A 12,546-nucleotide genomic window follows, 5' to 3' on the forward strand; every position below is an offset into this window, starting at 1 on the left:
GATCATTCGAATATAATACTCACTTAAGAGTAGTACTGAATTTATAGTAGCTTTTTACCTGTTTTCCCAGTAAACAGAAACCCCCCCAAGATTACTCTTCTGACACCCTCCAAAACAATCTAACCTGAAAAAATGGTGTCCTCAAAATGGAAAACTGAGGATACAGACCCAAGTGGAGTACTACTGTAGCATCACAGACTCTATAAAGAATTACCAAGTTCGCTTATTTAGCCATCTAATGCATCAATTCCCTACTTAATATCTCTACAAAGTATTGACTCATTCAGCTGATTCTGGACATCTCCACCCACAGGCAAGTCATGTGGGAGCCCATTCTATGTTTACTCAGCTAAGAGTATTTCTCCCAAAGTGGCAAAAAATAAAAAATGTATTGCCCAAACAAATAAAACAATAAGATTAACACCCTGCTCTATTTTTTAAAAGTTATAAGAGGCCCCTTAAAATTAGCAGTTCTTATAGTACCAATTTCATGATAGATGGCATATGTGGTATCCTACCATCCTAATAAAATGCTAGGGAGACTGTTCTAAAATATCTAAAATGAATTACAGGACAATTTCACTAGCACCAAGTAGACACACACCCAAGTACATGCAAAAAACACAAAAGCGCTAAACTCTAACAGGGCAACCCTTGCAATGATTATTAAAAAAACTCTGTTTAATACTGACAGAAGTCTCAGTCTTCTCTGGTAAAACAACGAAACTAAAGAGCTGTTTATTTTTTAATGTTTATTTACTTTTGAGAGAGAGAGACAGACAGACAGAAGAGTGTGAGCCAGTGAAGGGCAGAGAGAGGGGGGGACACAGAATCCGAAGCAGGCTCCAGGCTCTGAGCTAGCTGTCAGCACAGAGCCCGACGCGGGGCTCGAACCCACGAACGGCGAGATCATGACCTGAGCAGAAGTCACTCAACTGACTGAGCCACCCAGGTGCCCCACTAAAGAATGATTTTAATTCTTTAATTCATGAGTGGTATCATTTATTTTCCCTCCCAGGCGCCCCACTAAAGAACGATTTTAATTCTTTAATTAATGAGTGGTATCATTTATTTTCCCTCCAAATAAGTTTCGGTATGAGTATGTCTCTGCCAAGGCCAGCAAACAAAGAGACCTCAGATGATCATAATTAGAAATGGTCCCCTGAAATACCGTGCTTACAGCACGCTAAGCCTGAAGCAACACATACACCTTGATTAAACTACACCAGCGGACACCCGGACCTAACAGGAACAACTTTGCCCTCCTCACCTTATTCATGTTGTTTTCATCAACCACATCCTTCGATATATCCTGGATTATCTCTGGGCACAAGACAAGGAGAATGATCTGCAGCGGCCAAACTGCTGCTTTACGTTTGGTGCTTTCGGCAAAACCATCCACCAGGTCAAACAGTTTCTCTGCACACTCTACGTGAAAAAGACAATGAAATGATATTACTAGATGAGAAGAAAATCTCTGGCATGAAATTAAGAGCCGGCATTATCCAAAAACCCAAAGACCGCATTTTTAAAAGATAAGTGCGGAAGTTCACGGAAACAATTAAATTCATTCAGGTAAGCAGACGAGCAATACTACGTTGTCTGGGTATTAAAAGAGCTACCTTGATCCACCCTAGAAAAGGTCAAATGGCCAAACTTGTGTTTAGTCTCAACGTGCAGGGCCTCGCACAAAGTGTGGTGTATACGAGAAACAAGGACTGGGTGGCTTCCCCAAGGGACGCATCAAGGCTCTCCAGGAGTCTGTCATCCGCCTCACGGCTGTGCCTCAAGAATTCTAGGGGAGGACACCGCCGGTGACACACATCTCCCTAAAACAAAATAAAGACTCAGAGCGCACAGAGGGCTTTCTCTATAAAGAAGAGCCATCGAGGACCCAAGCCACAACTCTAACTGAAGTTTAGAGCTTCGTCCCAAACTTCTTTTACCATTTGCTCAAGGGAAAGGAAAAGGATTGAAGGTAATTTTGAAATGTAAAAGTAGTATTTCCTATTTGATATCAGCGGACAAGATGTAAAAGCCCCTTAACAAAAATAACCTTGAAAGTGGAAGGCTTTCACCTCATAAGTAAGAGTTTAAAAGAGGAGGAAGTCAGCGTGATCCTTACCAGCCATATCTGTCTGTGGAATCTGGTACAGCTTCGTAAACTCATCTGGATAATTTTCTACCCAGTTCCAAAATGCCTACAAGTAACAAAACATAGGTTCTTATATGAAAGGGATATTTTCACAATACAGTAAGTAAAATGTCATACACCCTCAATTATATTACAAACTTCTAATCTCCTTCATAAGAATACTGTAGTTCATTCCTCCTAAATACTAATGTGAAATTATCACTGAAGTCATGACTTTTGTATCAAAATTGTAAAGACAGCAACATCTATAACCAAAATTTAACAAAATTTTAATGTAGAAGAGGTCATAACTTACTTTTTCCAGGCTATTTATAACTGCTAACTGTGCAACCTTCTTTAGGGATTTAAATTTAAATGCTGTTTCTGGAAAAAAAAAATTTTTTTAATTAACTCTAAAATTAATTACTTAACAAATACAATTCAGAGCTACTAGTGGAAAAAAACAAACAAACAAAAACCAACACTTTCCTTTTACATACAAACTTTTGCTCCAGTATTATTTGTTTTTAATGTTCATTTACTTTTGAGAGAGAGAGAGAGAGAGAGAGAGAGAGAGAGAGAGTGCGCACACACACAAGGGAGAGGAACAGAGGCAGGGAGGACAGAGGATCAGAAGCGGGCTCCGTGCGGACAGCAGCGAGCCTGATGTGGGGCTCAAATTCACAAACCGTGAGATCACGACCTGAGTTGAAGTCGGGCGCTTAACCAGCTGAGCCTCCCAGGCGCCGCACATTTTAGTATTATTTGTAAGCAATGTGAAAATAAAGACAATTAATATAAACCAAAAGCTCACCGGTTGTGTCCACTAAAGACAAAATTCAATACAAACCCAGTATGCCCTGAATTTTTGATCAAAGGCTGTTTTTTTCTTTTGTTTTTAATAATCAATTTTTTAAGTATAAAACATGTAGTCATGATTGTAGAAAATTCAAAAAATACAAATCAATCTAAGGGGAACTTAAAATCTCATCCAGGCTTCTCCCATTCAAAATCACAGTAACGGTCTGATAAACTTTCTTCCATACATTTTTGAATGCATGTATGAGACTAAAGGCTAAATCAAACCTGTTTTCTTCATTTCATATCGTATCCCAAATTTTTTCCAGATCATTAATAACTCCTCATACATATATTTGACAATCTAAATATGATTACTTAACAGTTACAACAGACCAGGTATTTTCAATCTAATATACTTAATTCTTCCAAAATCTTAATGTTTTCAGGTATTACAGATGAGCAAATTGTGTTTCTGAGGTTATAGTCTGTCTTTCAGGATATTTAAGTCGATATATTAAGGTTATTTAAACATTTTCCAATTATATGTTTAAGATACTTCCAATACTGGGGCACCTGGGTAGCTCAGTCGGTCAAGTGTCTGACTCCTGAGGTTTGGTCATGATCCCAGGATCATGGGATTGAGTCCTGTGTTAGGCTCCACGCTGAGCATGGAGACTACTTGGGATTCTCTCTCTCCCCCACTCTGCTCCTATCCCACTAGAGCCCACGCTCTTTCTCAAAAAAAAGAAAAAAGAAAGAAGAAAAAAGATATTTCCAATATTTCCTCACATGAGTGGGGGAGGGAGGCAGAGGGAGAAAGAGAATCCTGAGCAGGCTCCACACCCAGTGTGGAGCCCGTCACGGGGACCCAAGCCCATGACCCCAGGGCCAGGACCTGAGCCAAAACCAAGAGTCAGGCATAATGAATTAATATAATTCATTATTATATTAACATAATTAACATAAATGAATTAATGTTCATTTCTTTAGGGTAAGATCTAGTAGAACTATCTGGTCAAAGAGATGAATTTTTTTTTTTTTTTTTTTTTTTTTTTTTTATTTTTTTTTTTTTTTTTTTTTTTTTACAAATAGTTTATTGTCAAATTAGTTTCCACATAACACTCAGTGCTCATCCCCACAAGTGTCCTCCTCCATGCCCATCCCCCCCGCCCCCCCACATCCATCAGTCCTCAGTTTTTGTCAGCATTCAAGAGTCTCTCATGGTTTGCCTCTCTCCCTTTCCCCACCATTTCCCCCTTCTTCTCCCCCTTGTTCCTCCGTCAAGTTCCTCCTAATCCTCCTATACGTGCACACATATGGTATCTGTCCTTCTCTGCCTGACTTATTTCGCTCAGCATAACACCCTCAAGGTCCATCCATGTTGCTACACATGGCCAGATTTCATTGTTTCGCATTGCCATGGAGTATTCCATGGTATAGATAAACCACATCTTCTTGATCCATTCATCTGTTGATGGACACTTAGGCTCTTTCCATGTTTTAGCTATTGTGGAGAGTGCTGCTATGAACATTGGGGTCCATGTGCTCCTATGCCTCAGCATTTCTGTATCCCTTGGGTAAATTCCTAGCAGTGCTATTGCTGGGTCATAGGGGAGTTCTATTGTTAGTTTCCTGAGGAACCTCCACACTGTTTTCCAGAGGGGCTGTACCAGTTTACATTCCCACCAACAGTGTAGGAGGGTGCCCGTTTCTCCACATCCTCGCCAGCATCTAGAATTCTCTGATTTGCTCATTTTAGCCACTCTGACTGGCGTGAGGTGGTATCTCAGTGTGGTTTTGATTTGTATTTCCCTGATGAGGAGGGATGCTGAGCATCGTTTCATGTGTCTGTTGGCCAAAAGAGATGAATATTTTTCAAGGCTCTTGATAAATACTGCCAAGCTGATTTGCAGAAGGGTTGGGCCAAATGCCACTTGCACATCCTTTTCATCATTAAACATATGTGTTTTCATTTTGCTCACGTGATTGTTCAAAACAGTAGACTGCATTTTTAAAACATGACTGAACATTTCTCCACATGAATATCTTAGATATTTTACTTTCCTCTTCCATCAATGTGTTGCTCACATCTACAAAAAGATTTATACATGGAAAAGATGAGCCTGCTATAAACTAGTTTAGTGGTAACAGTCCCTTGGCAGAGAACTCCACCTATGGACTTTTTAATTTTTTTATGTTTATTATTTTTGAAAGAGAGAGAGACACAGACAGAGGGCAAGCAGGGGAGAGGCAGACAGAGAGGGAGACACAGAATCTGAAGCAGGCTCCAGTCTCTGAGCTGTGAGCACAGAGCCTGACACGGGTCTTGAACTCACAGACTGCAAGATCATGACCTGAGATGAAGTTGGACGCTTAACCGACTAGGCCACCCCGGCACCCTCTATGGACATTGTTTTAATTGAGGTGTAATTGACAAACAACATTATATTAGTTTCAGGTATACAACATAATGATTCAGTATTTGTGTATATTGTAAAATGATCACAATGAGTCTAGTTAATTAACATCCATCACCATATGTAGTTACAAAACTTTCTTGTGATAAGAACTTTTAAGATCTATTCTCTTAGCAACCTTCAAATATGCAATTAACTAGACTCACCATGCTGTACATTACATCCCCAGGACTTTTTATAACTGAAAGTTTGTACCTTTTGACCACCCTCAATCATTTTGCCCACCTCCCCTTTCCCCCACTTCAGGCAACCACTAATCTTAATCTGTTCTCTGTATCTAGGACTTTGGTTGTTTTCCTTGTTGTTGTTGTTTTTTGTTTTTTGAAGATTCTACATATAAGGAGATCATGTGGTATTTGTCTTTCTCTTAGCATAATTCCCTTAACGTCCATCCCGTTGTCACAAATGGTAAGATTTTCTTCTTTGTGGCTGAATAACATTCAATTTCAATATATATAATATATATATTCCATTCTATACATTATACGTGTAACATATGTAAATATGCTTATACATTTTATATATAAATACAGAAGTATATTCTATATTTTACATATTTACATATATATTTTATATAAATACATAAACATATGTGTACATTTAAATACGTATATATCTTGTGTTATCGATTCATCAGTCAAGGGATACTTAAGCTGTTTCTGTATCTATCTTCCCTGTTAGAAACTAATACTGCAATGATCACGAGGTGCATGTCTATCCTCAAGTTAATGTTTTCATTTTCTCTGGATAAATAATAACCAGAAGCGGAATTGCTGCATCACATTGCAGTTCTACCTTTAGTATTCTGAGGCGCCTCTGCACCGTTTGGCAGGGCGGCCGCACGGGTGCTCCCTCCCCACCCACAGCTCCATTCGGATAAAAGCCATTCTAAGAGACGTGAGGAGCTATCTCACTGCGGTTCTGATTTGCATTTTCCTGATACTAGTGATGCTGAACATCTTTTCATGTACCTGGTGGCCACCTACATGTCTTCTTGGGAAAAATATCTATTCAGGTCTTCTGCCCACTTTTTAATTACATTTTTTTTTTTTTTTTTGCTATTGAGTTGAATGAGTTCTTTACATATTTTGTATATGAACCTCTTACCAGTATACGACTTGCAAATACTTTTCTTCCATCCAGTAGGCTGCCTTTTCAGTTTTGTTGCTGTTTCCTTTGCTGTACAGAAGCTGTTAATCTCGTGTAGTCTCTAGTGTTTATTTTTGTTTTTGTTGCCCCCTATGGACTTTTAATGAAGGGATACAGGTACTTACCATTTCTTTTTTTTTTTTTTTTTTTTTTTTTTTTTTTTTTTTTTTTTTTTTTTTTTTTTTTTTTTTTTTTTTTTTTTTTTTTTGGAGAGAGAGAGAGAGAGACAGCATGAGCAGGGGAGGGTCAGAGAGAGAGGGAGTCACAGACTGAAACAGGCTCCAGGCTCCGAGCTGGCAGTCAGCACAGAGCCCGACGCGGGGCTCGAACCCACGAACCGCGAGATCATGACCTAAGCGAAAGTCGGACGCTTAACCGACTAGGCCACCCAGGTGCCCCAGGTACTTACCATTTCTAAGATAGAGATGAGACTTCAAGTAATAAAACTGTCTCAACAATTTAAATGTTATATTTTTCTGGACTTGCAAATGAGTGACTTGCTCTCTAAGTCAGTTTTAAAATGTATCCCTCCAACTTTCCCTGCTCTTGCTCTCCTTTGATTTCCAAATGATGGCATTTACTTCACAGGGCTCTTGAGCCTTTTTGCCTTCCCGTGGTCGTTAACCTTATCTTTACGACATCTTGACTGTGTTATACACAGTAGTCTATTCTCCATTCCAAAGTATATGTCTTTGCTCTCATTCTACAAGTTTCTGACTGGACAGCCTATCCACATCTCAAAGTCAATAAACTTAACACTAAATCTATCATTTTCCTGGCTGCCTTCCATGCTGCCGTCAACCCTTCCGCTCCTTTCCTGCGTTCATCGGCTTGTTCTGTAGTACTCGGTGAGACTTCTCTTTAACCTCAGGTATCTAAATAAATCACCACATGCCTGGTGATGTATTTTACGTACTTTGTGCACTCCACTTCCTAAAAACCACTATCAAATTGGTCCCCACCCTATCCCATTCCAATCAGACCTGCACTGCCTTCATTTCTCACTGACATTTCTTACTCGCTCATACAACCACGTCCCAAGAGCACATGCAACCTTCTACCAAGCCATCTTGCAAATTTCAAGCAAAGTGGCATATCTAAGATAAAATACTGATCCCACTTTACACCTTTTTCTATCATTTCCCACCACCAGTAAAATAAAGCCACATAACCCATCGGCACAACAGTGTAAGTGTTGGCTCTAGACGTGGGCAGACGTGTAGGAATCTTACCTGCCACTCACTAGCTGTCTGACCTCGGAAAAGTACTTAAGCCTCAGCTGCCTCATCTACGTAGGGGATGATACTACTACTATCTGCTTCATAGGATGACTGAAAGCATCGATGACAAAAGGCATTAAACTGCATAGGATGATATGTGGCACGTGCTGGACATGCAACAAACGTCCCCATGCCTTTGTTACTACCACCTGGTCTACTCTTAACACCTCCCCATCTTGCTCTTTTCCTCTTAACAGTCCCACCCCCAAACACACACACACCTCTTCCCTCACTTTCTGCCCACCCTACTGGAGTTTGGCACATTACTTTGCAAATAATTTGATAATAGTATATTTGTCTCATAAACCAGGCCATGAGCTCCACAGAGACATATTAATCTCTGTACACCTAGCACTGAGCATGGTTTCTTGCACACAATTTCTCAACAAATGCTGTTGGAGTAAATTTAAAACACATTATTAGGGGCGCCTGAGTGGCTCTGTCAGTTAAGCAAGTGTCTGACTTCAGCTCAGGTCATGATCTCATGGCTCATGGGTTCAAGCCCCACGTCAGGCTCTGTGCTGACCGCTGTGGAGCCTGGAGCCTGTTTTGGACTCTGTGTCTCCTCTCTCTCTGCCCCTTCCCTGCTTGGCCGCTGTCTCTCTCTCTCAAAAATAAATAAACATTAAAAAAACAGAACAAACAAAAATAATGACTAATTTTACTATTCATATTATAGCAAGTTTCCAGTCATTTCACCAATGACACCTAGAGCCATCTTTTGCTGGTCTACTGAATATTGGTTTTTTTACAGTTTACACATTTATCAGCTAAACTCTAAATTTATGTTCGTGAGGAGGCTGTGTTCCAATAGGGATGACTTACCACAATAAAGAGAGTCATTTATTCACACATTTAGTTCCTCTTATTTGAACATGAAGAACCATTTAATTATTACAGACTAAACATTTTCTAAGAAACCTGATGTTTTAAACAAATACCTACTCATGGACAACCAGAACTGGATTTTTTTAAATTCTTTTTTTAATAAAGTTTATTCGTTTATTTTGAGAGAATACTCAAGCATGCACACAGTTGGGGGGGGGCAGAGGAAGAGAGATGGGGGGAGGGGGGAGAGAAAGAGGAGGGGGGAGAGAGAGGAGAAGATAGAGATAGAGATAGAGAGACACAGAGAGAGAGAGAGAGAGAGAGAGAGCGAGAGAGAGCGCAAGCTCCAAGCAGGCCCCACACTTGGCGCAAAGCCCCATATGGGGCTCAAGCTCACAAACCACAAGATATGACCTGAGCCAAAGTCAGACACTTAACCGACTGAGTCACCCAGTTGTCCCTTAGCTTTATTTCTGTCCCTAAACAGTTATGAAAAATCACAAAACCTCACATATACTTCTGAAATTCTATATATAGAGAAAATCTCTAAATTTTATTATCCTTAACTTCTTAATGCTTGATAGATACTAAGATCTTAAAATTTCAACTGTGAATTGATTTGTGGTTTATTACAGTGTAAAACAATTGCTGTCCACTTAACATAATAGCTAAAACAATCCATTTTCTTCTTTAGCAAAGTTACTGAAAGTGATTTAATTATTGCTTGGTTTTATAACAATAATGATCTAAAATCGGTAATAGAGACAGAACAGAGCCTTATAGTATTGATCTACATAGATATAGCCTTTTTAAATCTCTGGTGTACTAGTTATTGAGTTTGAAGCAAAGGTTAAGAAAACTATAAAGACGGGCACCTGGGTGGCTCAGTCGGTTGGGCATCCGACTTAGGCTCAGGTCATAACCTTGCGGTTCATGAGTTCAAGCCCCACATCAGGCTCTGTGCTGACAGCTGGGAGCCTGGAGCCTGCTTCAGGTTCTGTCTCCCTCACTTTCTGCCCCTCCCACACTTGTGATCTGTCTCTGTCTCTCAAAAAAAAAAAAAAAAAAAAAAAACGGAAATTATAAACAAAGTGTTTGACAATAACTGCAGAACTGTTGAGGTTTTCAAAGTTAATATAACTAAATCTTCTTTTAGGTCAGACACTAAAAACATTTTTCATAATTCTTTAATATATAAAAGTAAAATTAAAAAGTGTGAATCATATACTGTAAGATTTCACATTTAAATTAGACAGAATTCAGTATCACAGAAAACTAAAAATCAATTTGTATAAAATGAATTTAGCTATGTATACTCAGTTTATTATTAATGCTCATTGATATTTGATTAATACTAACTTTCATGTTTCCCACAAAAATTATCTCAATCCCTTGTGACTGTTTCTTTTAATCAACATAATCATGCAAAGCATTTCCTAAAGCTTTAAAATCACATATTAAGCATTACCATATCCGCATGTGGGACTATAACGGAAATGAACAAGGAAGCAAAAGGCATGAGAAAGATAAGAGACTTCGTAATGCTATAAAGTCAGTCAGAAAATCATTAACAGACCTGAAAACACAAATGTCAGAAATAAGATTCCTGACTCAGTTCTTTCTCTTGTCATAAAATCACAATCTTCTGGTTCTATTCTGTAGTGACACTATGATATCCTGCTAAACTATCTGCTTTTAGCACTACAACAGTTAAACAGATAATTTCTATAACCTATGGCTATCCAGCGCCTGGGTGGCTCAGTCGATTGGGCATCTGACTTCGGCATAGGTCATGATCTCACAGCTTGTGAGTTTGAGCCCTGCATCAGGCTCTGTGCTGACAGCTCAGAACCTGGAGGCTGCTTCAGATTCTGTGTGTCTCTCTGCCCTCTCCATCTCGTGTTCTATCTCTCTCTCTCAAAAATAAACAGTTAAAAAAAAAAGAAATGAAATTCTAGAAAAATTAAGTAACAACAGCACCTTTATGCTCTCTTTGTTAAAGCAAAAATTATAGTTGAACAAAACTTTCCACTGCCAAGAATTAAGATACCCTGTTTTTGTCTTCAAAGGCTCAAAAATTTTTGAACCAGTAAGCATTACTGTCCATTTCACAAGGACATGCACACTATAAATCCACTTTGATGTTTTAGTTCAACACAATTAGTACAAAAAAAAAATCTATGTTCAAACACTGGTTTTTCACCAAAAAGTGATTAGTTTCAGATATATCATACATTTAAACTTACCCTTTAGGAGTCGTTTTAATTTTGCGCAATCCACATTGATATACTGTAACAATTCTATATCATGAACGTCAACATTGTCTTCAGAACAAACAGTCAATTCTTGTAACCTGAAAAGTAAAAACCAAAAAGAATTTCTCATCTTAGGGAAAGTCCAAAATTCTGAACTGAACAGGTTCTTCTCACCCCAATGATGAATTTTTAAAAGAAAATAAACATATAAAAATAAAGCAACAAATAAGTTTTTTTTTAATGTATAGTTATTTTTGAGAGAGAGACAGAGTGCAAATGGGGAAGGGGCAGAGAGAGAGGGAGACACAGAATTGGAAGCAGGCACCAGCCTCTCAGCTGTCAGCACAGAGCTCAAAGCAGGGTTCAAACCCACAAGCCATGAGATCATGACTTGAGCTGAAGTTGGACGCTCAATTGAGCCACCCAGGCACCTCAACAAATATTTCTTATAAAATTTAAAGGTACAAAAAAATAAAATAAAATAAAATAAAATTTAAAGGTACATAGTTAAATTAGGGGAAATGATGAAAGAAATCAAGATAATCCAGTAGACTTCACTGTACATACATAAATCAAATCACCACGTTGTATACCTTAAGTATATACAAATTTTATTTTTTAAAAAATTCATAGCATATGGGTAACTGCAGGAGCAAAGATGCCTAAGTATTTGAAATACTATTCTCTGTGCTATGTGTAGTTTTGAATTTTCTCTGTAATAAAAAAATTTTAATTCAAATTTCAAATTAGAAGACAAATTTTACTAACTTATGATTACATCAGCTAGACTTCAGAAACATGAATGATATTTTATCTACATTTATAAGATATATTTACTTCATACTGAAAAAATGAGTAATCTTTCTCCCTTGCAATTTTCACAATCTGTGTATTTACGTGATTATTTGATTAATCTCCTTCCCTCACAGTAGAACTTAGTCCTATAAAGGCAAAAATCTTTCTAAACCGCAAAAATTTCACTTACATTAGATATCAAGTTATCACAAATGTAGAAAAATTTAACACTTAACAAATATATCTTTTAACTGATAAATACTCACTTAAGTCTGAATAAAAATTTCTTCTCCAGCTTTCACTAACAAGCACAGAAGTCAGCTTTTCAAAAGCTGCTATTGTTAATCTCTTGAGTTGTGCTCCCTAATGAGGCACATTCATTTTTTCAATTAATAGATATCAAAATGTAAGCAGATAAGTGGAATTACTAATGTTCATAAATGCAGAAAGATGGTGAAAAGGCATAAATACTACAAACTCTTATTTATAAAATTAAGTCAAATTATAACTATTTCAATGCAGTCTTTTTTTTTTTTTTTAATATTTTTATTTATTTCTAGGAGAGAGAGAGAGAGACAGAGCGAGCAGGGGAGGGTCAGAGAGAGAGGGAGTCACAGACTGAAACAGGCTCCAGGCTCTGAGCTGGAAGTCAGCACAGAGCCCGACGCGGGGCTCAAACCCACGAACCGCGAGATCATGACCTAAGCGAAAGTCGGACGCTTAACCGACTAAGCCACCCAGGCGCCCCTCAATGCAGTCTTAAGTTGGCATAATCATCTTACTAAACTTTCAGTTGCTAAAAATGAAATCAACCGATTTCTTCCTTC

At 38.3% G+C, this 12,546-nt stretch overlaps 1 protein-coding gene across 3 annotated transcripts in view; it reads right to left on the bottom strand.

Annotated features, from left to right (window-relative positions):
• NF1 (neurofibromin 1) overlaps positions 1-12,546 on the bottom strand; it is a 263,862-nt gene that overhangs the window by 187,063 nt on the left and 64,253 nt on the right. For all 3 annotated transcript variants that reach the window (XM_039252830.1, XM_039252840.1, XM_039252820.1), the window contains exons 5-8: positions 10,916-11,022; positions 2,451-2,518; positions 2,126-2,201; positions 1,271-1,428 (exon numbers count right to left, since the gene is read on the bottom strand). In XM_039252830.1, coding sequence (XP_039108761.1) covers positions 1,271-1,428; positions 2,126-2,201; positions 2,451-2,518; positions 10,916-11,022 — 409 coding nt within the window. The remainder of the gene's footprint in view (positions 1-1,270; positions 1,429-2,125; positions 2,202-2,450; positions 2,519-10,915; positions 11,023-12,546) is intronic.

Source organism: Hyaena hyaena, unplaced genomic scaffold, assembly GCF_003009895.1.
Source record: "Hyaena hyaena isolate Hyena2069 unplaced genomic scaffold, ASM300989v1 scaffold_10, whole genome shotgun sequence".
Taxonomy (NCBI): Eukaryota; Metazoa; Chordata; class Mammalia; order Carnivora; family Hyaenidae; genus Hyaena; species Hyaena hyaena.